Raw genomic sequence first — 27,893 nt, 5'->3', positions numbered from 1 at the left:
AAATCTCCTTCCAGTGATCCTCCAGCTTTGGACAGGACCAAAACATATGAACGTGGTTTGCGGGGCCTTCCCCGCAACGTTCACACACATCTTTTACCCCCTCAAAGAACCGGCTCATCCTCGCCCTTGTAAGGTGCGGTCTATACACCACCTTCAGCTGTATCAGCCCCAACCTCGCACACGAGGTGGAAGCATTCACCCTCCGGAGCACCTCACACCAGAACCCCTCCTCCATACCCTCTCCCAACTCTTCCTCCCACTTTGCCTTGATCCCTTCTAATGGCACCTTCTCCTCCTCCAAATTAGCCCCGTAAACCGCCGATACTACCCCCTTCTCCAGTCCCCCTCTCGTCAGCACAAAGCCATCAATCTTTATACCAATCTTGATACCAGGGGCTGGTTTAGCACACTGGGCTAAACTGCTGGCTTTTAAAGCAGACCAAAGCAGGCCAGCAGCATGGTTCAATTCCCGTACCAGCCTCTCCGAACAGGTGCCGGAATGTGGCGACTAGGGGCTTTTCACAGTAACTTAATTGAAGCCTACTCGTGACAATAAGCGATTTTCATTTCATTTTCAATTTGGTTTATGCCAATGTCTCAAATGAGGGCACTGATATTAAAATAAAATGGGAGATAGAAGGACTAATGTGGGAAATTGCAGCCATGGATACAGTCAAGACTGAATCATTAGAAGACAGATCAAACCTAATGTACCCAAATTGTGGAGGTGGATGCAATGGGGCACAGGGGGTGGGAAGGAGACTAAATGTTTTTTTCATTGATGTTGAAGTCCAGTGCCTATAGGCTAACAGGAATATTTATATTCTGTTCAAGCAGATAGAGATGAACAGAGATACTGTTACTTTCTTCTCTTGCTCTGTCTGTGCCCTGGTTTTCCCAGTCTGTAATGCATTTATCAATTCCATCTCTTGCTTCTTTGCAGCAATCTTAAGCTGCTGTCTCTGAAAATCTCCAACAGCATCTGCACAGGTTTCTCTGTAGGTTTTTGAAAAATAGATTTTTCTTCTGGGAACAAAGCCTGTGTTCAAATATGCAAGGAAAAAAAAACATATATTAGCTAAAGCTCAGTATAAATTCTTAAGGTGCACAGTTTAATAAAAACTGAAATGAGTAACTGTGAAAGAATAATCACATCAGAAACACAATATTGGAATTAACAAGTTATCATTTGTACTCTAGACAGTGATGTATGAGTTTCCCTTCATCACCTTTCACTTCAAACATATTTTTCCATCTTATTATTCACTTCCAATTCTGTGTTGGGCAACCGGGGTGGGTGGGGGGCTCCTGGGTTTTAGCTGGGTAGGGATTTCAGGTGAAAAAACAGTAGTGCTTGGAAATGCCTGTTACTGGTCCATACTGAAGTTCCATTTTAAGGTAGACAGACATACATCACCAGTGTGGACCAGTAAGAGTAATTTCCAAGTTTCACCATTTTTGCCTTCTGGTTGGGTGGGGATAGGCAAGAATTAAACCAGACCAACAAGATCCATTTTAGACTGGGGTGATTTTAAACCCTTGGGTTTCATTTACATCCTGAAATGGATATAAAGAGAGAGCTGCCTGGCTGCAGACAGAGGGAGATGAAGCAGCCCAAAGTTCACTCTCTGCCACTCAGTTATACTCTGGCACAGTGTCACAGCTGGGGAGATGGAGGGAGGATCCTGGGGCAGCAGGGAGTTGTGAGACTTGGAGGAGCACCTGCTCCTTCTGCCCCACTATATAAATCTTTATGGTCTCCATCTCTCCTGTGGTAGGATTTATTGAGGTGGCAACCAGTGGTTTAAAATGCATTTGGGGTCCAATCACAGGACCTTGATTCCGACACAATAATGAGATTGAGTCTGAGTCAGCAGAAGCCACGGCCACCTAAATAAAGGGCCCAGTTAAAACAGCAGTGACTGTGAATGGAGCGGGGACTAGGTGCTGAGTTCTCACAGGCCACCGTAACCACATTACTGTCATATGAGGAGAGACTAAGTCGCTCAGGATTATATTCATTGTCGTTTAGAAGAGGGAGAGGGGATCGCAAAGAAACTTTGAAAATTCTAACAGGATTAGACCGGGTTGATTCAGAAAGAATGTTCCGATGATGGGGGAGCCCAGAACTAGAGGTCATAGTTTGAGGATAAGGGGTAAACCTTTTTGGACTGAGGTGAGGAGAAATTTCTTTACTCAGAGTGGTGAATCTGTGAAATTCACTACCACAAAAAGTAGATGAGGCCAAAACGTTGTGTAATTCAAGAAGGAATTGGGGCCGGGCCGGAGAATTCCCGCGACCGGCGCGAATCGCACCACGCCGCCCCAACGCCGTCACGTGATTCTCCCCAGGGCGGAGAATTGGCGCCATTGGTGCTGGCATGGTTGGCGTGGCGCCGGTCCCGTGCTACTCTATGCAGCCGGCCTGCTGATTCTCGGGCCGGGATGGGCCGAGTGACCATTGTGGAATCGCCAAGTCCCGCTGCCGCCGTCCACACCTGCTCTCAGCCGACGGGAACTCAGCGTTGAAGGGTCAGGTGGCGGCATGTGGGAGGGGGGGGGGCCTCTGATGTGGCCGATCGGCAGGCTGGCTTCTCTGTCTCCTGACCTCCTGTGCCATGTTGGGTCCGGGCCGGCGCGGACAAGGGAGACACCGCGCATGTGCGGATATCGCGCATGCACGGGTTCACGCCAGACCCACTGCGCATGCGTGCATCCCCCGGCACCCATTCCACGGCCAGATCAGCAGCTGGAGTGGCGTGAACAGCTCCAGCGCAGTGCTGTCCCCCTATAGGGGCCAGAATTGCTGATCCTGGGACGCGACGGCATTTCCGACGGCGCCAACACTTAGCCTCAGGATCAGAGAATCCCGCCCTAGATATAGCTCTTGGGGCTAAAGGGATCAAGGGAATTGGGGGGGGGGGGGGGGGGGGGAGTAGGGTCAGGGGGCGGGATTCTCCCTTCTGGGGACCAAATCCCCATGCCGGCGGGAAAACCGGCGCCAACCACTCCGGCCTCCCTGAAAGTTAGGCATTCTCCTGACTTTCGGGGGCTAGGTGGGCATCGGAGGGGTTGGCGCCGCTCCAGCTGGCATCGAAGGGACAGCGCGAGTTTGCGCATGCGTGGAATGGCCGGCACGATCTCGTGCATGCGCAGACCCGCCACCATATTTCCGCGCATGCCAGATCGGGCCGGTGTATTTCTGCACATGCGTGGGGGTTCTCTTCTCCGCGCCAGCCCCCGGGCAATATGGCGGAGCCCTAGAGGGGCCCGGTGCAGAGGAATGAAGTCCCCCCATGGAACAAGCCCGCCCTCAGATCGGTGGGCCCCGAACGCGGGCCAGGCCACCATGGGGGGGCGCCCCCGGGTCGGATCCCCTCGCAACTCCCCGAGGATCGCCCCCACATACTTACCTGCCAGGTCCAACCGTACGTGAGGTGAGTAATTCATGCCAGCGGGACTAGCCAAGAATGGATGGCCAGTTGGCCCTTTGGGTCCCGGGGTCAGAGAATCCCGGCCAGGGTACAGAACTTGATGATCAGCCATGATCATAATGAATGGTGAAGCAGGCCTGAAGGGCCGAATGGCCTCCTTCCGCTCCGATTTTCCATGTATGTGTCACCATTGGTTACCTAGCCCCCATAATTTCTTAACTGACATGTTATAGCAGTGTCATACTCTTGGGCTTTTGCTAATGTTGCCTAGTGACTATTTTATGAGGCAAGTAAAAATGGCCCACGATAGCCTCCTCTGATTTTTCCACTCACTCTTAACATCAGGCATCGAGTAAACCAATGATAAAGGGGATTCTCCACAGCAGCATTTAGAATCATAGAATGTCTACAGTGCAGAAGGAGGCCATTCGGCCCATCGAGTCTGCACCAACCGTCGGAAAAGCACCCCACCCAGGCCTAATCCCTGGCTCATCCCCTTTACCCTATCTAACCAACACATCTTTGGATACGAAGGGGAAATTGTAACATGTCCAATCCACCTAACCTGCATATCTTTGGATTGTGTGAGGAAACCCTGGTGTTGTGAGGCGGCATTGCTAACTACTTGAGCCCTTAGTGTTTGGGCGTATATTGTGCACATGAGTTGAATGGAAATGTAAAATCCTATCAAATATTGCAGAGATGTGGAGCCAGAATCTGGTGGATGATGGCGTCTAGCGAAATGTAATTTATATATCCAAGCTGAATGATCTGGGGAGAAAGCTTTTGTTTTGATAGGCACCAGTATTGCCAGTGAATCGGAGGTGAAGATAGGATGATGATTGATGGACTTAACATCCTGTCACATTTTTCAGTAACCTAGTCTATCCTTAATTTCTTAAGGCAAGAAACAGACAGGAAAACTGTTGAATCATGAATTTACTTGTCAAGCTAATTTGTCATAAACTTATACCGTTAAATGTTGCCTGAATAGCTCACTCAGCTAAATCGCTGGCTTTTAAAGCAGACCAAGCAGGCCAGCAGCACGGTTCGATTCCCGTACCAGCCTCCCCGGACAGGCGCCGGAATGTGGTGACTAGGGGCTTTTCACAGTAACTTCATTTGAAGCCTACTCGTGACAATAAGCGATTTTCATTTTTCATTTCATTTCATTTGCCTACAGAATTAAACCATGAACTCCCATCATCGAAATATAGCAGGTTACCAACCAGTGTATCCGGAGACCATTAAGTCAGTCAGTTTCTGGCCTTTCTTGTTGACTTTGTGACTCTGATGCAGATTTTGATGTTGCTCAGTTCCCATATTATTGATGGTTTCTTGATCCTGGTTTGGACGGAGAAGCAATTGTCCAGAACGTGCTATTGGAGGATCTGTGAGCAGTTTAGAGGTCAGCTTGCCATAGCAATGCCCAACAGTGTATTTATACTGCGGACAATAGCCAGCATATCTATAAACATATCATAAAGCAGCTGTTACTTTTCCAGAAAGAAAGTATATTTTTGTTGCAAATTATATCTCATTATAGTTGGACTGCAGAACCCACACGGCTGTCCACCAGAAACATTGAGCTGAGTCTTGAATCTAAAAAAATGGGTGGGCGGGGGCTGTGTCACAAGCTAAAATTCAAAATATCTGGGACCGGAATCCAACCCGCCTTAACTTCCAGTTTTAACAAGGGAAGGACAAGATGCAGGTGGCCAATTCACTACCGGAATGCAGGTTGGTCAATCAAACGTGATCATGGGCCTGTCTGTCTTCATTTTATCAGCCAGTTATTTTTAACACACGCTAGCTAGGTTTCTCGGGCCTTCGCAAAAGCTGCGGGTAAAAGAAGGCAAGAAGGGCTGGATCCAGGAGGAAAGTGCCTTTTATAGCACTGTATGCGGATCAGGTGGAACAGGAATGTTTCCTCCAGGATTAGCAAGCTACCTGCCAAACAGCATACATGCAATATTTCTGCTTCCCCCTCACCACCAGATCACACCCAGAACCCAACACCTGAATACCATTGAACTCCTCACGCCCACCATACGCACCTCTCGCTCAGGAATTCCCAGAGAATGGGAAAAACAGATCCTCACCAGATCCCTACAACTGGGGATCTCCGACTCTGATCGGGATTTCCAACAAAATCGATTTGCCCCCCCCACTACAGCTATCAGATTTCCCCGGCACTGGCCTTGTTCTCCAGGGTTCCTGGCCAGCAGGCCTCCAGCCTGTCAAACAGGTTGCCTGTGGGTGGGAATCCGACATTATAAATGTAAAGGAACATTTGCCTAGATGAGTGCAGTTACAACAACACTCAAGAGGCTTGACAACACCCAGGACGAAGCAGCCCACATCATTGGCACCTCATCCACAAACATTCACTCCCTCCACACCATCTCCATCTCCAGGGTGCACTGCAGGAACTCACCTAGTGTCCTAAGACAGCACTCTCCAAATCCATGACTGCTACCATCTAGAAGGAAAAAGGGCAGCAGACACACGGGAGACCACCACATGGAGGTTCCCATCCAAGCCACACATTACCCTGACTTGGAACTATATCGCTGTTCGTTCACTGTCACTGGGTCAAAATACTGGAACTGCAACCCCCCACTAACTGCACTGTGGGTGCACGTACATCACAATGGTTCAAGAAGGCAGCTCACCATCACCTTCTCAAGGGTAATTAGGAAGGGCCATAAATGCTGACCTAGCAGTGAAGCCCACACCCATGAATGAATAAATAAAAATGTCTGCACTCGCATGACAATTGAAAGAAACTGAACTCTATGGCACTTTAATATTAATAATAATATTAAGTATGAAATTTATGTTATGCACTTTTACAAATGTTATGAATAAGATTTTTGAAAAAAGCATTACTATAAAGTTCTTCCATGTTTCTCACCACACACAGGTTGCAGTATAATTAAAAACTACGCTGAATGCACATTTTAAACTATAATTAAGTCAACCATACATTTTTATTATTAGTCCAAAATAACTAAGCCTTGATACTTCTTGGCATTTTACTGTCTTGAAATGTATTCTCAAAGGTCTGTTACACATTCTAAAAAGAATTAGGTAATTTTATACCCTCTCTGAAATGTATTCCATGTGGATATTCCATTGAGTGTTAACATTCTGGTGAACTGCAATTCATACAAATGAAATGCACGCATAAATCTGTCTCGCTCACAATGCACAGACTTTAGTTAAAGTCTCAGAAGAGAAATAGTTTAGTGTTATGCAATATATCAGGTGAACCAAGGGGCAGAATTTAAGGGGTCAAAGAGTAACCCCGCTGATATTGGCTGCCCCTCATCCATTTAATGCTCTGAGGAATGTTGATTGGCTGGACAGAGGATTGCCACCCCTCACTCGGAAGAAAGTCCTGCCTCAGAGAGCTGCTGGCGAATCTGATTGGTCAGTAGCCCTGTAGTCCAAACAGTGCCACCAGGCGCGGTGGCCACAGTTGGGAGTACAGGCAGTTGCAAAAGTCAAAATCCCAGAGCCAAGATTCAGGGAGTGTCACAGCAGAGATTGTTTGGGGGTTGGATGGATGTGGGGCCTTGACGGAGAGGTCAAAGGTGGAGGGAGATCTTGGGCCCCAATTGAAATAGAGGGTCCACGAGGGAGGCTTTTCCCCATTTCTGCCGAGACCTGAGCAGGATGTGTAAAATCTGGCAATATGTCAATGCATAACAGGGCAAGTCAGCATTAATTAATTCTTTGATATGCCAGTGATCTACTTAATTTTGTTCTGTGATTATCTGTTATGTTCTCCTGAATTTCATTGGATCCATTGTTGCAATAACATTTTATTTAGAGGCATGGTGGCACAGTGGTTAGCATTGCTGCCTCACGGCACCGAGGACCCAGGTTCCATCCCAGCCCCAGGTCACTGTCCGTGTGGAGATTGCACATTCTCCCCGTGTCTGTTTGGGCCCCACCCCCACAACTCAATGATGTGCAGGGTAGGTGGATTGGCCATGCTAAATTGCCCCTTAATTGGAAAACAAAATAATTGGGTACTCTCTAAATTTAAAAAAAAATTCAGTTAGAAGGCAGCGCTGTCCTGTTCTGTAACGGCAATACAGTAGCTCCCCACTTAAAATTACTGATTTACTGAAAGTCGCAAAGTTAAGTGAAACAACTTTAAGTGAATTATAGATTCCTTTGGGAATCTATGTTAAAACCAGAGTTAGCTTGTTCCAGATGTTTCTCACCCAGATAAACCAATGTACAAGTTGAAATACTGTATCCTACATGCATTCCTATTTGAAATATCTTACAATTGTCATTTGAAATACTTTACAAAATAAACAAAATCACCTAAATTTAAAGGAAATATAGTATAAATTCAAATGAGGTAACACTTTGCAATTTCTCTTTCTTGTCCTTGGTTGGGGGGTGACTTCACTCCGGCTCCATGTGTTCTGAGGTGGCTGTTAACTCTACAGACTCTGCCATATGTGGGAGGTCAATTAGATGAGTTGTTTTGAGGTTCTTGTACTCACTCTGCTACCTTGGGCGTTATCTTCACAAAAGGGAACAAAGTCCTCCAGCGAGCACATTTAGCCACGTGTTTCCCAGCACTCGCAGAGCCGAGAAACACATGACTATTCAACGCAACTTGCTTTCAATAAGAGGCCTGAACAGGGAATGCGTGGCTGAGGCTTCACATAGCCCTATTTTTTTCAATGGGAAGCTCTGAGGCCCCCAAAGTGATCCCCCGACCTCCCCCACCACCCGAATGCAATATGGGAGAGTCCCTGCCCCGCCCAACACCATTGTCAGGCATTCCTGCCCCGATCGCGCGCATGTAAAAAATGCCAGCTTGACCATGCTAACCTAGCGTCCTGGCAATGCCCAGAACAGCTGGCAGTGCCAACTGGGTGCATTGCAGTGCCAGACTGGCACCCAGGTGGATCTTCACTGCCAAGGTGCCCAGGTGGCACTGCCAATGTACCCAGATAGCACCAGGAGTCTCAGGGTACCACCCTGCCCAAAGGGCATGCAGCTGGGGGCCTCTGATCCCCTTGGAGATCCCCATTAGTGCCATTCCATCTGGTTCCCGTTTGTGGTGATGACTCGCCCAAGGTCTCTGAGGGGAAGGGATGAATCCCAAAATCCCAGTGACCTCCGGAATCTGCACATTCGTGTGAGGCTTACTGCCATTGTGGGGGGAATTCACCTCGCAACAGCTCGCGAGTTTGCGTTGAATCTCATAATAATAATCTTTATTGTCACAAGTAGGTTTACATTAACACTGCAATGAAGTTCCTGTGAAAATCCCCTAATCGCCACATTCCAGCGCCTGTTCGGTTACAGTGAGGGAGAATTCAAAATGTCCAAATTTCTCGTGAGGCATTGCAAGCTGGGTAGATCCCGGGAGCGGAGTGTCCTGGCTTTTGAAGGCCATGTTGTGCCGCGGCAAGCTGCTTTTCCGGCTCAGCATGGCCGTAGGATTGTGTCCTTTGATTTTGCCTCAGGATATTCCTGAAAAAGTCTCTGGGCGAGATTCTCCGTCGGCCGACGTCGAAATCGGGGAAGGTGATTGGGCGGACAATCGGTCTTGTCGCTGAAATAGTGGCAGGCATGTGGTTCACGCAAAATCGCAATTCTCCAGTCCGTCAATGCGTTCTACTCTGCATGTACAGTAAACGCCGCTTGCATATCATTAGCGGGCCTGATCCGGTATTCTGCACCCCACTGACCACCCACCTTGGCCCGTGGTTCTGCATAGTGCCCCCCCCCCCCCGACCCACCCTCCACTCCACCACACCACCCTCTGCAATACTTGCCCCCCAACCGCCCACCACCATATGCATCTCATGGTCACAGACCATGTGGGGCATCAAGCAGCTCACCCAAGGGCAACACCCACGATAGCTCCTGCAGAGGGCAGTACCGGACGGGGGCCATGGAGGGTACCACTAGCAAGGAATGCGCCAGCCAATGCGGGGCAGAATCCACAGTGCCACAGTGTTTTTCCGAACACCCATTTTTACCAACCGGCCAACATTCGGAACCCAACCTGGCCGACGTTCGGGACTCAACCTGGCCGACCTTCACGACCCACGCAGGCTGACCTTCGTGACCCATGCCGGCTGACCTGAGCAACCCACCATTTTCTCTTACCTTGTTTGCTGCTGATAAAAATGCAGGAAATGGTTTTGGGTCCCTTTGGCCCTCGTACATGCTCCTCCAATGGAACCTGTTGGATGAAGATAAAGCCTTCCAGTGTCGGAAAGTATGGAGTCTCCATCTGTCCAAAGTTCTGAATTTTTTTCCTGTAAAATTTTATGAAACAAACCCCCCCAAACTTGTAAAAGAAAAAGAAAAATAAAATGAATAAAATAAATGAAAAAAAATAAAAATTAAATGAATAAAAAATGGTTACAGAGGAACAGTACACAGATGAGCATGGAAATACCATTGTGAAAAAGGTAATGCAAGAATGAGTATGACTAATCATGATTTGCATTCCTTTTATTCTCATATAGATGGAGACAGGAACATTACACACATAAACTACTTACTTCATTGCACCTTCTAAAATTACTCCAGGTAATCAAGGAACAATGAAGTGAAATGATAAATTGTGCATGCACAAGTGAGCGATTAAGCTGAGACGCCTTTAAAAAAATAGCGGCTGCACTGTGCATGCGCGCCCGATCATTGGTGCACATGCGCAGTTTTGCGCATGCACGCGCATGTGCAATGCGGCCAAATTTTGTTTTACATGTTCGCTGCCATTTAAAGGTCATTTGCAGCCGGTATTATTAAAAGCCGGCTGCTGCGCGGGGATTTGCGGCTCTGCGACCCTCCCGACACCCGCCTGCGACCCATCCGTGGGTCACGCCGCCGAGTCTGAAGAACACTGCTGTAGCCTGTTGGGCCTGGTTGAGCACGGGGTTACGCACCATGCTGACATGTCAGCCTTTCACCCCCTGCAGACAATGGATATTGGAATTCAACCAACAATGGTGGCCTTCCTTCTAGTCATCGCAGCCCTGGAAGGTGCACTGAGGCTATACGAGCTGGAACCGCTCGAGGAGGAGGAAGCTACAGCATCGGAGCCTGTCCAGAGCAACAGGAGGCAGCCACTGAGGATGGAGAGCCAGCCGCCCAACAGGCCGAGGAGGAGGTGGGAAGGAAGCACCACATGAGGCCTCGTGTGTACCAGCACCGCCTGTCATTCGACGACCTACTGGACCGGGCATGCCATCTGGCTGAGCAGGGAGACAGTGTGACATATTTGCTGGATCATGGTGCGCCTGACACCACAGGGTTATTGGGGGGGGGCGCTCCCAGTGGCCGTCAAGGTGGCAGTCGCCCTGAACTTCTATGCCACAGGGTCCTTCTAGGCATGTGGGGACCTGTCCAGCGTTTCACAGAGTTTGGGGGTTATCACGGGGCCTTGTATGCTTAGTTGGCACAAAACATCCATTTCAATGTGGACTGAGCCCACCAGGATGCCCGGGCAGCGGGGTTCGCCACCATCACCAAGATGCCCCAGGTCCAGGGGGTGATCGATAGGAAACATGTTGCCCTACGAGCATCTTCAGATGACAGGCCGCTCTTCACAAACCGAAAGGGGTTCCACTCGATGAATATTCAGCTGGTGTGTGACCATGAGATGCGCATCATGCATGTCTGTGCCCGATACCCTGGCAGTGGGCACAATGTCTTCATCCTGGCACACTCAACTGTTCCTGGCCTCTTCGAGGTGCACCCCCAGCTGGGGGGTTCGCTCCTGGGCAACAGGGGTTATCCGCTGCCTTTGTGGCTCATGATGCCTATCCGGAGGCCACAAACCAATGCGAAGACCCACTACAATAACACCCAGGGGTGTGATCGAGCAGTGCTTTGGCATCCTGAAGATGCTGTTCAGGTGCCTGGACCGCTGTAGCGGGGCCCTCCATATAGCGCTGGGAGGGTCTCCCACATTGTGGTGGCCTGCTGTGTCCTCCACAACATCACGCAGCAGAGGGATGACGTGCTGGAGGAGGAGGATGAACGCCAGTCCTCTCCCGACGAGGAGGATGCGGGGGAGGGCGGGGATGGGCAGGTCATGGGGCCCAAGCAGGCACGGGAGACCATGCAATGTGTGCACCAACCGCCACCCCCCCCCCCCCCCCCCCCCCCCCCCCCCACCCAAACCCCCTGCGTTCCCTCCTGTGGCAAGCCCAGACCAGCCCATCTCTCACATCCACTTGATGGAGCACGGAGGCAGGCAGGTTGTAGATTGTGCACAGGTATTTAATGTGCACAAGTATATAGAGGTTTGTGCCCTAGCCATCTAATGCTATACAAAGCCCTGCTCCCGTTCCAATTTATTTGGTGACTAATTTTCTCGCCTTATGAGCCCTAGAGCTCCGTCTAGGTGGACCCCCAGGCGCTACATCAGGAATGAAGGCAGCCTGATGTGGCCTGGGTCCCCTGTTGCTGCTTGAATGTTCCAGGTGGCATCCTACTGTCCTGTTCTGCCTGCTGCCCATGTGAGGTGCCAGGGCCAGGTGGAAGGAGTCTGAGGCACTCTGCTGTTCTGGAACTTCCCTGCAGGTGCCACCGGCACGGGCCTCATCATCTCCTCCTCCCTCAAGGTGCCCAATGGTCCCCCGGGCTACTCCATGGGACCGGGGTGCGAGCGGGGCTAGCCCCTGAGGCTCCCCCACCACCTGCTGCTGCCAGTCCTGGAGGCTCACTCTGTCTCGACTAGGTCTATAAGCTAGTGGCCATGGAGCACAGGGAGTAGACCATCTCCGTCTGGGACAGTGCCACATCACCCAGTGACTGTGCCACCACCTTCTGGGTCTGCGCCACATCACCCAATGGCCACATCAGCCAGAGACTGCGCCATCTACCTCTGGGACTGGGCCACCTCTCTCTGTGTCTGTGCCACGTCGGCCGACTCCTGGACAATGCTGCAAACACTCTCATTCATGGCCCGTCGTGACTGGGCCACGCTATGGAGTGCCGCTGCAATGTCCAGGTGGTTCTGGTACATGGCTGCCTGTGATAGGTCAGCCCTGTCCTGGGCCTTGACCACTACCTGCACATAATTTCCCAATGCCTGGGACATGTTGGCCCATGGCCGAAACCTTTGCCCCTCCCCCCAATGCCTCCACCGTGCACACCACCCATGCGGTGTTGGTCTGGGTAACATGTATGGTCGGCACGACCTCCTGCACGCAGTTGGATTCCTCCAACTGCACCTACAGGTACTGGATGCTCACTGACAATCCCTCATGTAGTTCTTGGGTCTGCGACTGCATCTCCACAAATCGATGGGACTGTCTGTTCCAGAAGTCCGGAACACGTCTATACTGCAGTTAGTACTGTAGCTAGTCGCTGGGGTCGGCCCACCTCAGAACGTCCGCCTCATCCGCCCCGGTGACTGCCCTTTCTTCGGGCCCTCCGATCATGTCCAGTGCCCTCTGCTATGGCGAGGGGGCGAGGGGCTGCAGGTCCGACAGTCCCCCTCCAGTCTTCTCCCTCTCTCAGCGGTTCTCCTGAGGGTGGACGGGGAACAGAACACGCAGTATTAGACAGTCCGACGCATGCAGCTCAGGGGGTGGGCAGCTGGTGGCTTCAGTGGCCAGGGCAGCCTGTATGGGTGCCGGTATGTGGTGCAGCGTGCTGGTTTGGCTGGCCGCCACGTTGGAGGAAGTGGCTTACGGGTGTGTGGAATTGGGGTTGGTGCCAGGGGCAAACAATACGAGGCAAACAGAAGGAGAGACAATGGAAACCCTGCCCCGTATTCCTACTTGGTTGAAAGTAATCTGAGCTCAAGTCATTTGTGCGAACTCCAGCAGTGGGAGCCCTGTACAACAAACTGAAATTTCATTTCATCAGGGGGATCACAAATTTCTGATAGAATTCGATGGGAAACCCATCCTGACCGGGATCTTTACCCGACTGCCTTGAACTAATACACTTCATCACCTCCTCGGAGACACCAAGTCCTCCCTTCTCTCCCTCTCCACCACCAGGAAGGGCAACCCATCCAAAACCTTAATCACGGAAGGGCCTCTCCTCCGGGTCTCCAAACTGTACAGACTAAAACTAAAACGATAAAAATGCTGCATTAACCTTCAGTGGGGTGGTACCTAGCCTGCCACCCGAGTCCGTAACCTGCAAAATCTCACGGAAGGCAGCCTGTGTGCTAAAAGGTGACTGGCCTTGTCTCTGTACTCAGAAAATATCCCCCTCGAGAATCGTAGCTGGCTTACCACCTTATCCGTTGCAAGTAGGTGGAATTGTGTCTGTAACATTTTCCTACTCGCCAACAACTCGATTGCAGAGGCATGCAAGTACTGGCAGCCCACTTCCAGGATGGCATCCACCAGCCTCTACCGCTCCACCCTATTAGTCTTGTCCCTGTGTGACTTATAGGAAATTATCTCTCTCCTAATGACCACATCAAGGGTCTCCCACAACCTAGAAGGTGGGATAGACTCACATTTGTTAAACCTAATGTACTCCACAATGGTGGAAGATATACGCTCACAAAAACTTTTAACTGCCAACAACGTCGTGTCCAATCTCCATGACAGGCATTGAGAAGGACCCAGCTCCAACACCACACCAACAAATGCAGGGTATGATATGAGATAACAATTGTTGAGTACCCCACCCTCTTCACCCAGGAAGGAGTTACCTATCCACCACAGAAAAGTAAATCTGAGAATACACTGATGGACGTGGGGAAAAAGAAAATGCCTCGTTACTCAGATGCAAAAACCGCCAGGGATCAGCCCCTCCCTCCCCATCTGCTCCATAAAAGCCAATAATGCTTTTGCCACCCCTGATGGAATTGGAGATATAGACCTAGATCAGTCCAATCGAGGACAATTTAAGTCCCCCTCCTGTTGTGTTATGCTTCTTCATGTAGCATAAGGTGCTTCCTTGATGTATACTCTGACAAAGGAAGGTTCGGACTTGGAGATGGCTTTAATACATTTATTGAACAGTTAACAATTCTCTTACTTGAGTTCGACTCTCCTGCTGATCATGCTACAGTAACTCAATCTAACTAACCAGTCTGCTCTAATCCATGCGGTGGGTGTGATGCTTCCGATCTGCCCCTATGTCGCCTGTGGAAAGAGAAAGATCATGTGTGCCCTGTCCTTATATATGGGTTGCCTCCTTGTGGTAGTGTCACCTCTGGGTGTCTTGACTGCCCATTGGCCGTGTCCTAGTCTATGTGTTGATTAGCTGTATGTCTGCATGTCATGATGTCTCTGGTGCTCCCTCTAGTGTTTACTCAGCTTAGTGTATCTACATTAACCCCTTGTGTATTTACAGTGCCTATCACCACATCCCCCCTTTTTTATGTTACATATTTTCTGTACAGTGTTCAAGAAAATTGAACAAACTAGGTAGATAAGTGATGACATGTACAAATCATGATAACAGTGATGATTATACAATACCAAATAATATGTATGAGTCCAAAGTTCATGAATTTATATGGTCGAGTGGCTTTCATGTATTGTTATTGAAGTGTCAACGTTGATGTTGTCAGTCCCTGGTAAAAGCCGTCAGTGTCCCTGTGCTTAAGGAACGAAGAAATGGTCAAATCACTTTGTTGTCTGTGCTTGCGGTAGCGATGCAGTATGTCATCTGTGTTGTAAGCTGATTTGCTTGTTCGTAGTGGAGCAAACTCATCTGCCTTGAAAGCTGGTTTGCTGGTTTGCAATGGAGCAAACTTGGATCGGTGAGATTTGCTATCATACCATGGGATAGCTGTACTCTTGCCAGTGTTAGGAGCTGTGCTGTTACATTGTCCTGCATTTGCAGAGTTGTACCATGTCGTACCAGTGTTGTTGTTTTTGTAGGTTTTGTTGTTGTGTTTGTTGCACTCAACAACAACACCGATTGGAGAATTTGAGCCCTTCACAAAGTTACTTGTGTCAGTGTCCTTTGTGGCATCTGCTGTTTCAAAGATCGTGCCGTCTCTGATTCCTCGGCACTCCCCGTCTGGAGTCATGTCCGGTTCACTAGAATCATCTTTGGCTTGCCGATGCTCCCCATCTGGAGTCCTTTCTGGTTCACCTGAATCAGCTTTGGTTTCTTGACACTCCATGTCTGGAGTAATTTCAGGTTCACTTGAATCATCTGAAGTGTCTTGATGCTGTAGCCATCTGGGATGGCCACTTCCAGAATACAAAATGGACGCTCGCAAAGAATATAGGGAACTGTGGACAATGCTAGAAAGCAAGCAGGCACAGAAGCCTGAATGTATATTTGGGAAACAGCTCCCAGACGGAATTGAAACTATAGGTCGATTAGCATATTGATGGCCCATTTCCGGGAACAAAGGAATGACACTCAAGTAACCGATACTATTGCAGACATCCCAGCGCCAGAAAGACACAAACAAAGCCAGGTCAATGGCCACCTAAGACACGCCCAGACACCAGGGCACCCACCCCTTTATTGGTCAAGATTGATAACAATGATCGAGAAGCGACCCAATTAATTGGGGCCAAGTTTAAGGTCCGCCTAAAAGCGCGTGAAGCCCCTCCAGGTGTAAGAAGGAACCCCCACGAGAGAATCGTTCTCTTGGACTTGGCTCTCAAAGCGGAGAGACCCATCCACCAGAAGCAAGTAAGGTCAAGGTCAACGCTCGCTACCAGACGAACGACCTTAGCTGTTCTCCTGTACCTGTCGAACCCAACGACCTCAGATCCGAACAACGGCCATTGTTCCTCTGACTGAGTGGGCACCCTAAGTTAAGTATAGGCGTTGGCGTTAGAGATAGTTTAGTTTGTCGTACTTTGTGCATGTGTAGATCCTACAGTGTGTGTAAATGAATAGTATTGACTTTGAACTAACTAACTGGTGTATTGGCTCTTTGATCGGTATTCATGTTTGAACCTTGTGGCGGTATCGAGAGATACCTGGCGACTCTAAATCTAAACATAATTAGGATTAAGGAAGGCGACCATATTGATTGCTATATTTATAGCAAGTAAACAGAGCAACAATGCTCCCCGTCTGGAGTCAAAACGTTCAGGAATGCATTTTCCTGTGGAGTGGCTCGAGGGGATGAGGTGTGAATTAACGTGGTGTCACTGGAGTCATTAGTAGTCTCACTTTGACTGTCGAGGACCTCTGCACATACTAGCGGAGAACAGTCAGTCTCACTGTCATGTTGCACATCTTGTATGGGAATTGTGGTGCCTTCATCACTTGTCGCACATACAGTGTATAGACCTTCAGTGTCTTCTTGCTGTTAAGTGAGCTGGGTAGACTGTCAGAGTCTTCTTCTGGTGGCTCAAATAATCTGGGTAGACTGTCATAGTCTTTTTGTTGTTCACATAAGCGTGGTAGACTGTCATAGTCGTCTTGCTGTGAACTTGAGCGTGGCAGACTTGCACCGTCTGCTGCTGGTTGCTCAGATGAGGTTGCTAGACCTTCATGGTCTTGTTCATGCAAGGACTGCGCTCTGGAGTCTTGCGTTGCTTCCATTGTGGAGTCTGTCAATGAGGCTCGCCGTGGAGGCTTGTACCACTCTCTCTCTGGAGTCTGGCATCGTCTCTTGTGTGGAGTCATGCAGTGGTCTCGCTGTGGAGTCGATCTGTGCGCTCTCAACAGAGCCATGCAGTGGTCTTGTTGTGGAGTCTCTCATCGCTTTCTGTGTGGACTCAGGGACTCTTCGTGGTGCGTGGACCACTCTCTGTGTGGAGTCGGGGACTCTTTGTGGTGCGTGGATCACTGTTCGTGGTGCGTGGACCACTGGTGTGGCATCAGGCTGCTCTCTGTGGGCTTGGACCTCTCTCTGTCTCTTGGCGTCTGGCCACTCTCTGTGGGCTTGTACCGCTCTCTCTCTCTTGGGTCAGGCCGCTCTCTGTGGGCTTGTACCGCTCTCTCTCTCTTGGTGTCAGGCTGCTCTCTGTGGGCTTGTATCGCTCTCTCTCTCTTGGTGTCAGGCCACAGCAGAATCCTGTACTTCTGGGTTAGGATGTCGTCTGTGCTGGGCTGAGGATCCTCAAATCCGAAGAACTCGTCCATGTCTGTGTCGGATTCTTCACTGTACAACACATCTCGTTGCGGTTCGGATTTGGTACTGAGGTCACCACGTCCAATGATGAAATCATCATCTGAGTCGTAGTCTTCAAGGACCATATCATTTCTTAGGGCGGTGCTAACTGTTTGTTGCAGGGTTCTGCGGCGGTTACTTTCAGCTACTGGTCGAAGTTCAGGCATTGTGCTGTCATTCCAGGTGAAAGAATTGTGTTTTCCGGCTTTAACATTTATTTTTACTATTTTGGGACATTTCCCCTTTAAGTGGGCGTAGTCCGGGGCCTCTGACGTCATGACGCTGGTGACGTAGAGCGTAGGAATGGATCGCGCATGCGCAGATCGTTTTTCCTTTACTGTGCGCTCTTTGCGCAACTGCGCATGCGCGGTTTCTCGCCCCTGCGCAAAACGCTGTTTTGCCGGTTCTCGTCTTCTGGGGAACTGTGCATGTGCAGCTCCTTTCTCAAGATGGCTGCCAATCAAAACTGCCCTTTTCTGCATTTGCAGGCCTACCTTTGCCTCATGGTGAGTATTGGCACCTCTTTTACCGTTCTCTCTCTTGTGTTTTCCTCGCTGTATGTCTTGAAACTTTTCTAGGACTGTCTGGAAGACTCTCTTGTCTTGCCCTTTGGAGTACTTGAAGGTCATGAAGATTTCTGCTGCACTTGCATCCGCAATGGTGAGCAGGAGCTTTATTTTCTCTGTATCCACCACGCCATCTAGGTCAGACGCTACCAGGTAGATCTCAAATCTCTGCCTGAATGCATGCCAGTTTGCACTGAGATTGCCGTGGTACCTGAGCTGCTGTGGAACTCGGACCTGAGCTGCTGTGGAACTCGGAATCTCGAACATCTTGCCTAGGTGCTGTTGCTGGTCGTCCTGGATTTGTTGAGTTGAACTATAGAGATTCAATAGGGCACTCCTGGAACCATGTTGTGTTATGCTTCTTCATGTAGCATAAACTGCTTCCTTGATGTATACTCTGACAAAGGAAGGTTCGGACTTGGAGATAGCTTTAATACATTTATTGAACAGTTAACAATTCTCCTACTTGAGTTTGACTCTCCTGCTAATCTTGCTACAGTAATGATGTGGAGATGCCGGCGTTGGACTGGGGTGAGCACAGTAAGAAGTCTTACCACACCAGGTTAAAGTCCAACAGGTTTGTTTCAAACACTAGCTTTCAGAGCACTGCTCCTTCCTCAGGTGAACATACCTCTTCATTCACCTGAGGAAGGAGCAGTGCTCCGAAAGCTAGTGTTTGAAACAAACCTGTTGGACTTTAACCTGGTGTTGTAAGACTTGCTACAGTAACTCAGTCTAACTAACCAGTCTGCTCTAATCCATGCGGTGGGTGTGATGCTTCCGATCTGCCCTTGTGTCGCCTGTGGAAAGAGAAAGAGCATGTGTGCCCTGTCCTTTTATATGGGTTGCCCCCTTGTAGTAGTGTCACCTCTGGGTGTCTTGACTGCCCATTGGTCGTGTCCTATTCTGTGTGTTGATTAGCTGTATGTCTGCATGTCATGATGTCACTGGTGCTCCCTCTAGTGTTTACTCAGCTTAGTGTACCTACATTAACCCCTTGTGTATTTACAGTGATGCATATCCCTCCCAACACCACCTCCCAACGAACAGCCAAAGGTGAAAAAATACCCCCAACCCCTACCTCAACTGCCCCAACCCTAAATAAAACCCCGAAGCTCATTATCTAAACCTACCCTAAAAGCTGCAGTTACCCCCGCCACTATGCTCCTGTTAGCTACCTTTTTCAGCTGGCATGACAGTCCCTGCCTGAAATAAAGATAAATAAAAAGCCTTAACAACAGCCCATGTCCAACTTTAATAAGCATAGAAAAAGTAACACACCTATCCACACAAGAACAGTAAACAAACAAACTGGTACAAGAAATCACAACAAATCCTCATAACACATGGTCTTCCCAGTAACAACAAGTCCCTATACAAATAACAATTAACTCGCCTCCGGTCCATGCTTCCTAACAAAAGCATCAGCCTCCTCGGGCCCGTCAAAATAATAGTCTTTTGAGTCAAAAGTCACTGGAAGGCGTGCAGGATATACCACCCCAAACCGCACTCCACTTTTATATAACACAGCCTTGGCCTTGTTAAATGCAGCATGCCTTTTTGCTAGCTGAAATGAAATGGAAATGAAATGAAATGAAAATGAAATGAAAATCGCTTATTGTCATGAGTAGGCTTCAAATTAAGTTACTGTGAAAAGCCCCTAGTCGCCACATTCCAGTGCTTGTTCGGGGAGGCTGGTATGCTAGAGCCTGATGGGTGGCCCTCCCATCTGTAATCTCAGTGCTCCTTCGCCCACCTCAGGACTTGTTCCGTCTCTAAGATGGTAGCTGTGGAGCCTGACAATGATTGCCCGTTGTGGTTCGCCTGAACGGGGTTTCAGCTCAGGAGGGGGTGACAATCCGCCCTCCCCCACTATCTTCCCAAACATCTTTGACATATAATCAGTCAGATTTGGGCCCTCTATTCCTTCCCGCAGCCCCACAACTCTTAGGTTCTGCCTCTTGGAACGGTTGTCTAACTAATCCACTTTAGAACGGAGTGTTTTATAAACACCGGCCAACAGCGCCATCGCAACCTCCAAAGACACAATCCGATCACTTTGGTCTGAGAGAACCACTTCCCCACACTGTAACACTGCGCACTGCGCCTTTACCATTTCATCCTTCTTTGCTAGCGTTGAACGAATTGGAGCTAGGTCTACCTCAATTGAGTTATTCAGATCTTTGGATACAGCCTGCTGCTGTTTCGTAACTTCCGCAGCCAAGGTGCCAACAAAGTGACCTGAGTCACGTCAGCAGCCTCCGCCATTTTCTCGCCAGACCAGCCTCGAGCGGCTTCTGAATCGGTTGATGAGTCTTTATTTGCTGGCTAATTTGACCTAGTTCTTCTGGCAATTTCTCTTGCGTGGGACCCTTATCCCATTGAATTATTCAAATTTCAACCTAGACATCCTCCAAAAAACTGGGCGAAAAGGGCCAATAGCAAAGCACCCAGACGGGAGTTACCTCCTGTGCCAGTAATCCCGACATGCCGTCACTGGACGACTCGAGTTCCAGGCACCCACTACCCTCTGTGTAAAAAAACTTACCTCGTACATCTCCTTTAAACCTTGTCCCTCGCACCTTAAACCTACGCCCCCTAGTAATTGACCCCTCTACCCTGGGAAAACGTCTCTGACTATCAACTCTGTCTATGCCCCTCATAATTTTGTAGACCTCTATCAGATCACCCCTCAACCTCCTTCGTTCCAGTGAGAACAAACCAAGTTTATTCAACCGCTCCTCATAGCTAATGCCCTCCATACCAGGCAACATCCTGGTAAATCTCTTCTGCACCCTCTCTAAAGCCTCCACATCCTTCTGGTAGTGTGGCAAACAGAATTGAGCACTATACTCCAAGTGTGGCCTAACTAAGGTTCTATACAGCTGCAACATGACTTGCCAATTTTTATACTGAATGCCCCGGCCAATGAAGGCAAGCATGCCATATGCCTTCTTGACTACCTTCTCCACCTGTGTTGCCCCTTTCAGTGACCTGTGGACCTGTACACCAAGATCTCTTTGACTGTCAATACACTTGAGGGTTCTACCATTCACTGTATATTCCCTGCCTGTATTAGACCTTCCAAAATGCATTACCTCACATTTGTCCGGATTAAACTCCATCTGCCATCTCGCCATCCAAGTCTCCAAACGATCTAAATCCTGCTGTATCCTCTGACAGTCCTCATCGCTAGCCACAATTTCACCAACCATTGTGTCGTCCGCAAACTTACTAATCAGAGCAGTTACATTTTCCTCCAAATCATTTATATATACTATGAACAGCAAAGGTCCCAGCACTGATCCCTGCGGAACACCACTAGTCACAGCCCTCCAATCAGAAAAGCACCCTTCCATTGCCACTCTCTGCCGTCTATGACCTAGCCAGTTCTGTATCCATCTTGCCAGCTCACCTCTGATCCCGTGTAACTTCACCTTTTGTACCAGTCTGCCATGAGGGACCCTGTCAAAAGCCTTACTGAAGTCCATGTAGACAACATCCACTGCCCTACCTGCATCAATCATCTTTGTGACCTCCTCAAAAAATTCTATCAAGTTAGTGAGACACAACCTCCCCTTCACAAAACCGTGCTGCCTCTCGCTAATATGACCACTTGCTTCCAAATAGAAGTAGATCCTGTCTCAAATAATTCTCTCCAGTAATTTCTCTACCACTGATGTAAGGCTCACAGGCCTGTAGTTCCCTGGATTATCCTTGCTACCCTTCTTAAACAAAGGAACAACATTGGCTATTCTCCAGTCCTCTGGGACATCGCCTGAAGACAGTGAGGATCTAAAGATTTCTGTCAAGGCCTGAGCAGGTCCCCATTAGGCCCTGGGGACTTATCCACCTTAATATTTTTCAAAACGCCCAACACCTCGTCTTTTTGGATCTCAATGTGACCCAGGCTATCTACAACCCTTCTCCAGTACTAACGAGGCAAATCTCTTTAAAAGAGGGCAATATTTTATTTGAGTGACATTGTCACAATATATCACTCAATCATTTGTGTGTAATGTTACTGAATAATCAGTGATAAAACTTTGTAATCTCCTAATAAGTTCCCAAATGCCATATAAGGAGCACAAGAGTGGTGTCGGCCACTCAGGCCCTGAAGTTAGTATGCTGTTTAATTAGATCATGGCTGATCTGTATCTTAACTCTCTCTGCACACTGGTTTGTACATTGTGACAGTAACCAAACTTCAAAACCAAATGTACCTAATTGACTGAGGTTGTGAAACAAGTTATATAGCTGTAAGGGACTAAAGATTTATATATATATATTAAATGCTCAGAAGTAGTTCTAAGATTTCAAAACTGGACAAAGATCTTAAAATGGCTGAATCTATGTCTGTCTGTGACCCCCAAACAAAGCAGCTACTTGGCAGTTTTGGGAAAGCTCGCACCTCGTTATCTCTGGGATGCCATTATCAACCACCTGTGGACGGTACAGCCCAACTTCCAAGAGAGCTCTCCAAAGCCATCTGCAATTAATAACCCAGGCTGAAAAGATTTTTGATTTGATTTATTGTCACGTGTACCAAAGTACAGTGAAAAGTATTTTTCTGCAGCCAAGGGAACGTACGCAGTACACGAAGTAGAATAATCAACAGAGTACATTGGCAAATGGTACATCACCATCGATTGGTTACAGTGCAGAACAAGAGGCCAAAAAAGCAATACAAAAAAGCAAGTGCAGCATAGGGCATCGTGAATAGTGTTCTTACAGAGAACAGATCAGTCCGAGGGGGAGTCGTTGAGGAGTCTAGTAGCTGTGGAGAAGAAGCTGTTCCTATGTCTGGATGTGTGGTCTTCAAACTTCTGTGCCATCTGCCTGATGGAAGGGTCAGGAAGAAGGCAATGCCTGGGTGGGAGGGGTCGCTGATAATGCTGTCTGCCTTCCTGAGGCAGCGGGAGGTGTATACAGAATCAATGTGGGGGTGGCAAGCTTGTGTGATGCGTTGGGCTGAGTTCACCACACTTTTCAGTTTCTTGTGATCTTGGGCCGAGCAGTTGCCATACCAAGCTGTGATGGAGCTGGATAGGATGCTCTCTATGGCACATCTGTAGAAGTTTGTGAGAGCCAGACGGATGGATCTACAGATGGATGATCCGCTAAACCAGAGGCCCTGAAACCTTAATTTCAATTCCTAATGGCTGAGACATTTAACAGTCTTTGGAATCCAGGTGATGGATACATATCCTGTCAAAGATCTGGTGAAGAGGTGAGAGTCATGTGACATGGGCCTCTGGCTTGTGGAACAAGTAATATTGCCTTGCTGAACAGCACAGCTCAGCCTGTTGTTTACCATCTGACTGGCAGTCTCACAGGCAAGGTCCTTCTTCACATCATCCCTGGATGAACTAGTTCTAATTTTTGGGCGATGCTCCCTTGTTCTGGAACAAATAATTTACCCTGACCTGCCCTTCCAACCATTAATTAGAAACTCCTTCAATCTGCAAGGGAATACAACCCAACCAATGCAATCTGTCCCCATTATTTTACCCTTTTAGCCGTGGGATCATTCTGGTCAATATGGGCAGCGTCTCTTCCAAGGTCAACATATCATTCCTGAGCTGCAGATTGCACAAATCAATGCAGTACTCTCCAGATGTGATCTAAACAAAGTTTTGCGCAACTTCCGCCCCTCTACATTCCAGCCTCCTTAAGATTCAGGACAGCATTCCATTAGCCTAACTCCGTGCAGTCAGCAAACCTGGAACTCTCTTGTCTAAAGCTGACACCCCAGTTATAATGAGGACTATGTTCCTTTAGAACAAAGAACAAAGAAAAGTACAGCACAGGAACAGGCCCTTCAGCCCTCCAAGCCTGTGCCGACCATGCTACTCGTCTGAACTAAAATCTTCTACATTTCCGGGGTCTGTATCCGTCTATTCCCATCCTATTCATGTATTTGTCAAGATGCCCCTTAAACATCACTATCGCCCCTGCTTCCACCACCTCCTCCGTCAGCGAGTTCCAGACACCCACTACCCTCTGTGTAAAAAACTTCCCTCCTACATCTCCTCTAAACCTTACCCCTCGCACCTTAAACCTATGCCCCTAGTAATTGACCCCTCTACCCTGGGAAAAAATCTCTGATCATCCACTCTGTCTATGCCCGTCATAAATTTGTAGACCTCTTTACCCATTCCCATTGCAATGTTAATATAAGACTACTGTGACATTAATAAAAATTATTATTATAGTGAAGGAATCCCTTCATTGTTTTGATCCGTACGCGTCCCGCCAGACTAGTTGCCATAGGAACGTTAAACACAGTATCGCCTCTGTTGTTGGGAATCAAAAGGGAGATAAATTCGTGCAGGAATGGTTCATATTAGCTAAGAAATAAAACCCACCTGTTATCCTGTACCTATTCTCAGCCCGCGGAATGAAGAACAATTTAAAACAAACTTACCCTGAGTGTAGGTTGAAAGCACACTCGGTTAAACTCACTCACCCAGGTATATAGTGCGGCTCCGGGGTCATCAACAGGGGGCTCAGTTTGGGCGGGTAAATATTCGCCATCCCGCAGCACTCTGGTTAATAAGGGGACAATGTCAGTGCGGGTGCTGGCTCAGGGCGGCTGGTTCCCCGGGTGCCGGCCTGGCAATGGGGCGGAGATCAGGATCTCTCAGGAGGCGGGGTCATGTCGCACACCAGCCTTCTGCACGGAGCCTGTTCCAGAGGGAAAGTGAAGGCTGGCTCGGAAGGGCATGGACATTCCATTGAACAGGCACCGGAATCCCACCAGAGGGATGGGAGGGCATTCAAACATCATTGCACGCTACCAGCAGGTGACCTGACTAGGGTTAGGAACATTTGGCCCAGCTAGCCAGCTCTGTCATTCTATTAGCCATGAACTGCTGCCTCTTTTAACACCGATTTCCTTAAATCACACCTTTAGACCAAACGTGTAGCCACTTTCCTAATTTCGCCGCCTTTGTCTCCATATCTAATTTTGTCTGATTACTCTTCTGTGTTCTCACCTTGGGACATGTTCTACATTAAAAGCGCTGCCGATATTGTTTCACTGTATGACCTGTGTTTTCATAATTGGATAGTTTAGAGCAGTTGTATTGCCGTTGCTGGGTGTTAACTTGTCAATGTTAACAACATTCTACAAAACAATAAATGCCTTTTGGAATGGAGCATTTTAGAAAATATTTAAAGTTTTTGCAACAATGCAATCCCCCATCCCTCAGCAATGTATTTCAATACTGTTTCAGAACTGTTTCTCCTACACTTCAAATGGACTTTATTGACTGTAAAAAGCTTTGTGGAACACCAAGGCATTATATAAATGCAAGTCTTTCTTTTCAGCATCAGAAACAAGCACACCTATCTTTTGGAGATAATTCCTTTAATTGTGCAGAGTGTGTGTATTTCATTTTCATTTTTTGTGTGTGCTTTCTGCTGAAGTTTGTTCAAGTAGCATGTCAATTGCTGACTGTAAATGAGCTGCCATAAAAATGTACATCTTCCACAAAGTACTTCAGGTTGTGCCTGCTGCTGCTTCTTTAAGAACAAAGAACAAATAGAAGTACAGCACAGGAACAAGCCCTTCGGTCCTCCAAGCCCGTGCCGACCATACTGCCCGCCTAAACTAAAATCTTCTACACTTCCGGGGTCCGTATCCCTCTATTCCCATCCTATTCATGTATTTGTCAAGATGCCTCTTAAATGTCACTATCGTCCCTGCTTCCACCACCTCCTCCAGCAGCGAGTTCCAGGCACCCACTACCCTCTGTGTAAAAAAACTTGCCTCGTACATCTCCTCTAAACCTTGCCCCTCGCACCTTAAACCTATCCCCCCTAGTAATTGATCCACCTACCCTGGGGAAAAACCTCTGACTACCCACTCTGTCTATGCCCCTTAGGGGCTGGTTTAGCTCACCGAGCTAAATCGCTGGCTTTTGAAGCAGACCAAGCAGGCCAGCAGCATGGTTCGATTCCCGTACCAGCCTCCCCGGACAGGCGCCGGAATGTGGCGACTCGGGGCTTTTCACAGTAACTTCATTGAAGCCTACTCGTGACAATAAGCGATTTTCATTTTTTTTTCATATAAAATTTAACGGAATGCACCGTCTGATTTTCCTCAGCTGCATCGCTATCATTAAAAAGTTTGGCAAGGTCTAACTCCCAATCATCTGACTAACCCTGCTATACTTCGTGAGACATTTCATTTACAATATTGTAGGCAAGCTCCAGCAAATGAAAATGTTGCCACCTTCCACAGAACTTCAGTTTAAAAAACATATTTTTGATGGGATGTAGGTGTCACTGACAAGGCCAGCATTTATTACCCATTCCTAATTGCCCTTGAACTGAGTGGCTTGCTGGGCCATTCAGACGGCAGTTAAGTGTCAACCAAATCGTTGTGGATCTGGAGTCACATCTAGGCCAGACCAGATGAGGACAGCAGATTTCCTTCCCTAGAGGACAGTAGTGAACCAGATGGGTCTTTATGATAATCAATGATTATGGTCACTGTTACGGAGACTAACTTTCAGCTCCAGATTTTTATTGATTTCTTATTAATTTAATTTGAAATCCACCAGCTGCCGTGGTTGGTGAATAAAATATACTCACCCTGTTTACTGGGCAAAATCCTGCCGACTTCATCAAATTGTCGTGGCGGACTTCTTCAAACTATCCTCAGGCGACTTAAGGATAGGTCACAATAATTTATTCATGATTCAAGCATAGAGAGTACTACCGCAGAGAAACCTCCGGAGCAACACTCTCCTGCAGGGAAGATGTTCCGGATGGTGGGTGTGTCCAGAACCAGGGGTCACAGTCTGAGGATTCAGGGTAAACCATTTTGGACAGAGATGAGGAGCCATTTTTTCACCCAAAGATTGGTGAGCCTCTGGAATTCATTACCACAGGAAGTAGTTCATGCTAAAACATTGAATATCTTCAAGAGGCAGATCTGCTATCTGCTCCTAGCGAGAGACTATCTGCTCTAACGTAAACAACCAATGTCTTCCTCGAGGGTTCTCACTGATCTCAGGACTGTGAGGGTGTGTAAAGTTCACTTGGGCTATAAGATCTTTACTCTTGGTTCTAACCCTCTTTTCATTAAATCTATTCATTTACCCTAACAGTGGTAAACCATGAGATTGTTTGAAAAATACCAGATAAATCAGCCAGAGGGTACAGAGCAACTGCTTCACAGATGTTGATTTGAAAGTGCTCCGCCGAGAGGTTGGGGTCTAGAGGGAGACATTCTTCCACACTGGAAATAGGTATACCTCCAAAAAAGCAGAGAAGTGGAAGTAATGTGTTACTTTCATTATTAGGTACATTTCATGCTGCAAAAAAAATAAAGCAACATGACAGAACCGTAAATTTTGTTGTTAATTTTAGATGTATTTTCAAAGCACTAATAAATAATTAGCCAGGGAATGTGTGATGCTTGCACGACCACATTTACTGCCAAAACTAAATATCAGAGATGGAGGTTGTGCAAGCCCTTGAACTACTGCAGTTCTTGTTTTAAAGCTTCTTACACAACGTTGTTGGTGGAAAATTCCTAAGTCTTGAACCAGTGTCAATTATGGAATGTTTATAAAAGTCCAAGTCAGAAGTTTTGGGTATCTAGGAATACAAGTGGCGAGCGACTGGGGTAAGATGCATAATTTGAACTTGTCCAGGCTGGTGGAGCAAATGAGGAGCGAGTTTCGGAGATGGGATGCACTCCCGCTATCTCTAGCAGGGAGAGTACAGACGGTGAAGATGACGATCCTCCCGAGATTCCTGTTTATTTTTCAGTGTCTCCCTATTTTCATTCCACGGTCCTTCTTTAAAAGAATC

At 48.1% G+C, this 27,893-nt stretch overlaps 1 protein-coding gene across 1 annotated transcript in view; it reads right to left on the bottom strand.

The window, feature by feature from the left end:
• Positions 1–24,718, bottom strand: part of LOC119962733 (protein FAM166B-like) — a 52,320-nt gene extending 27,602 nt beyond the window's left edge. Inside the window, exons 1-3 of the mRNA XM_038790722.1 lie at positions 24,535–24,718; positions 4,664–4,902; positions 864–1,039 (exon numbers count right to left, since the gene is read on the bottom strand). Coding sequence (XP_038646650.1) covers positions 864–1,039; positions 4,664–4,902; positions 24,535–24,602 — 483 coding nt within the window. The 5' untranslated portion in view covers positions 24,603–24,718. The remainder of the gene's footprint in view (positions 1–863; positions 1,040–4,663; positions 4,903–24,534) is intronic.
• Between the last annotated feature and the right edge of the window lie 3,175 nt (positions 24,719–27,893).

This window comes from Scyliorhinus canicula, chromosome 3 (assembly GCF_902713615.1).
Source record: "Scyliorhinus canicula chromosome 3, sScyCan1.1, whole genome shotgun sequence".
Classification (NCBI taxonomy): Eukaryota; Metazoa; Chordata; class Chondrichthyes; order Carcharhiniformes; family Scyliorhinidae; genus Scyliorhinus; species Scyliorhinus canicula.
Note: the sequence above shows the minus strand (reverse complement) of the source record. Positions and strands in the feature narration are given on the sequence as shown.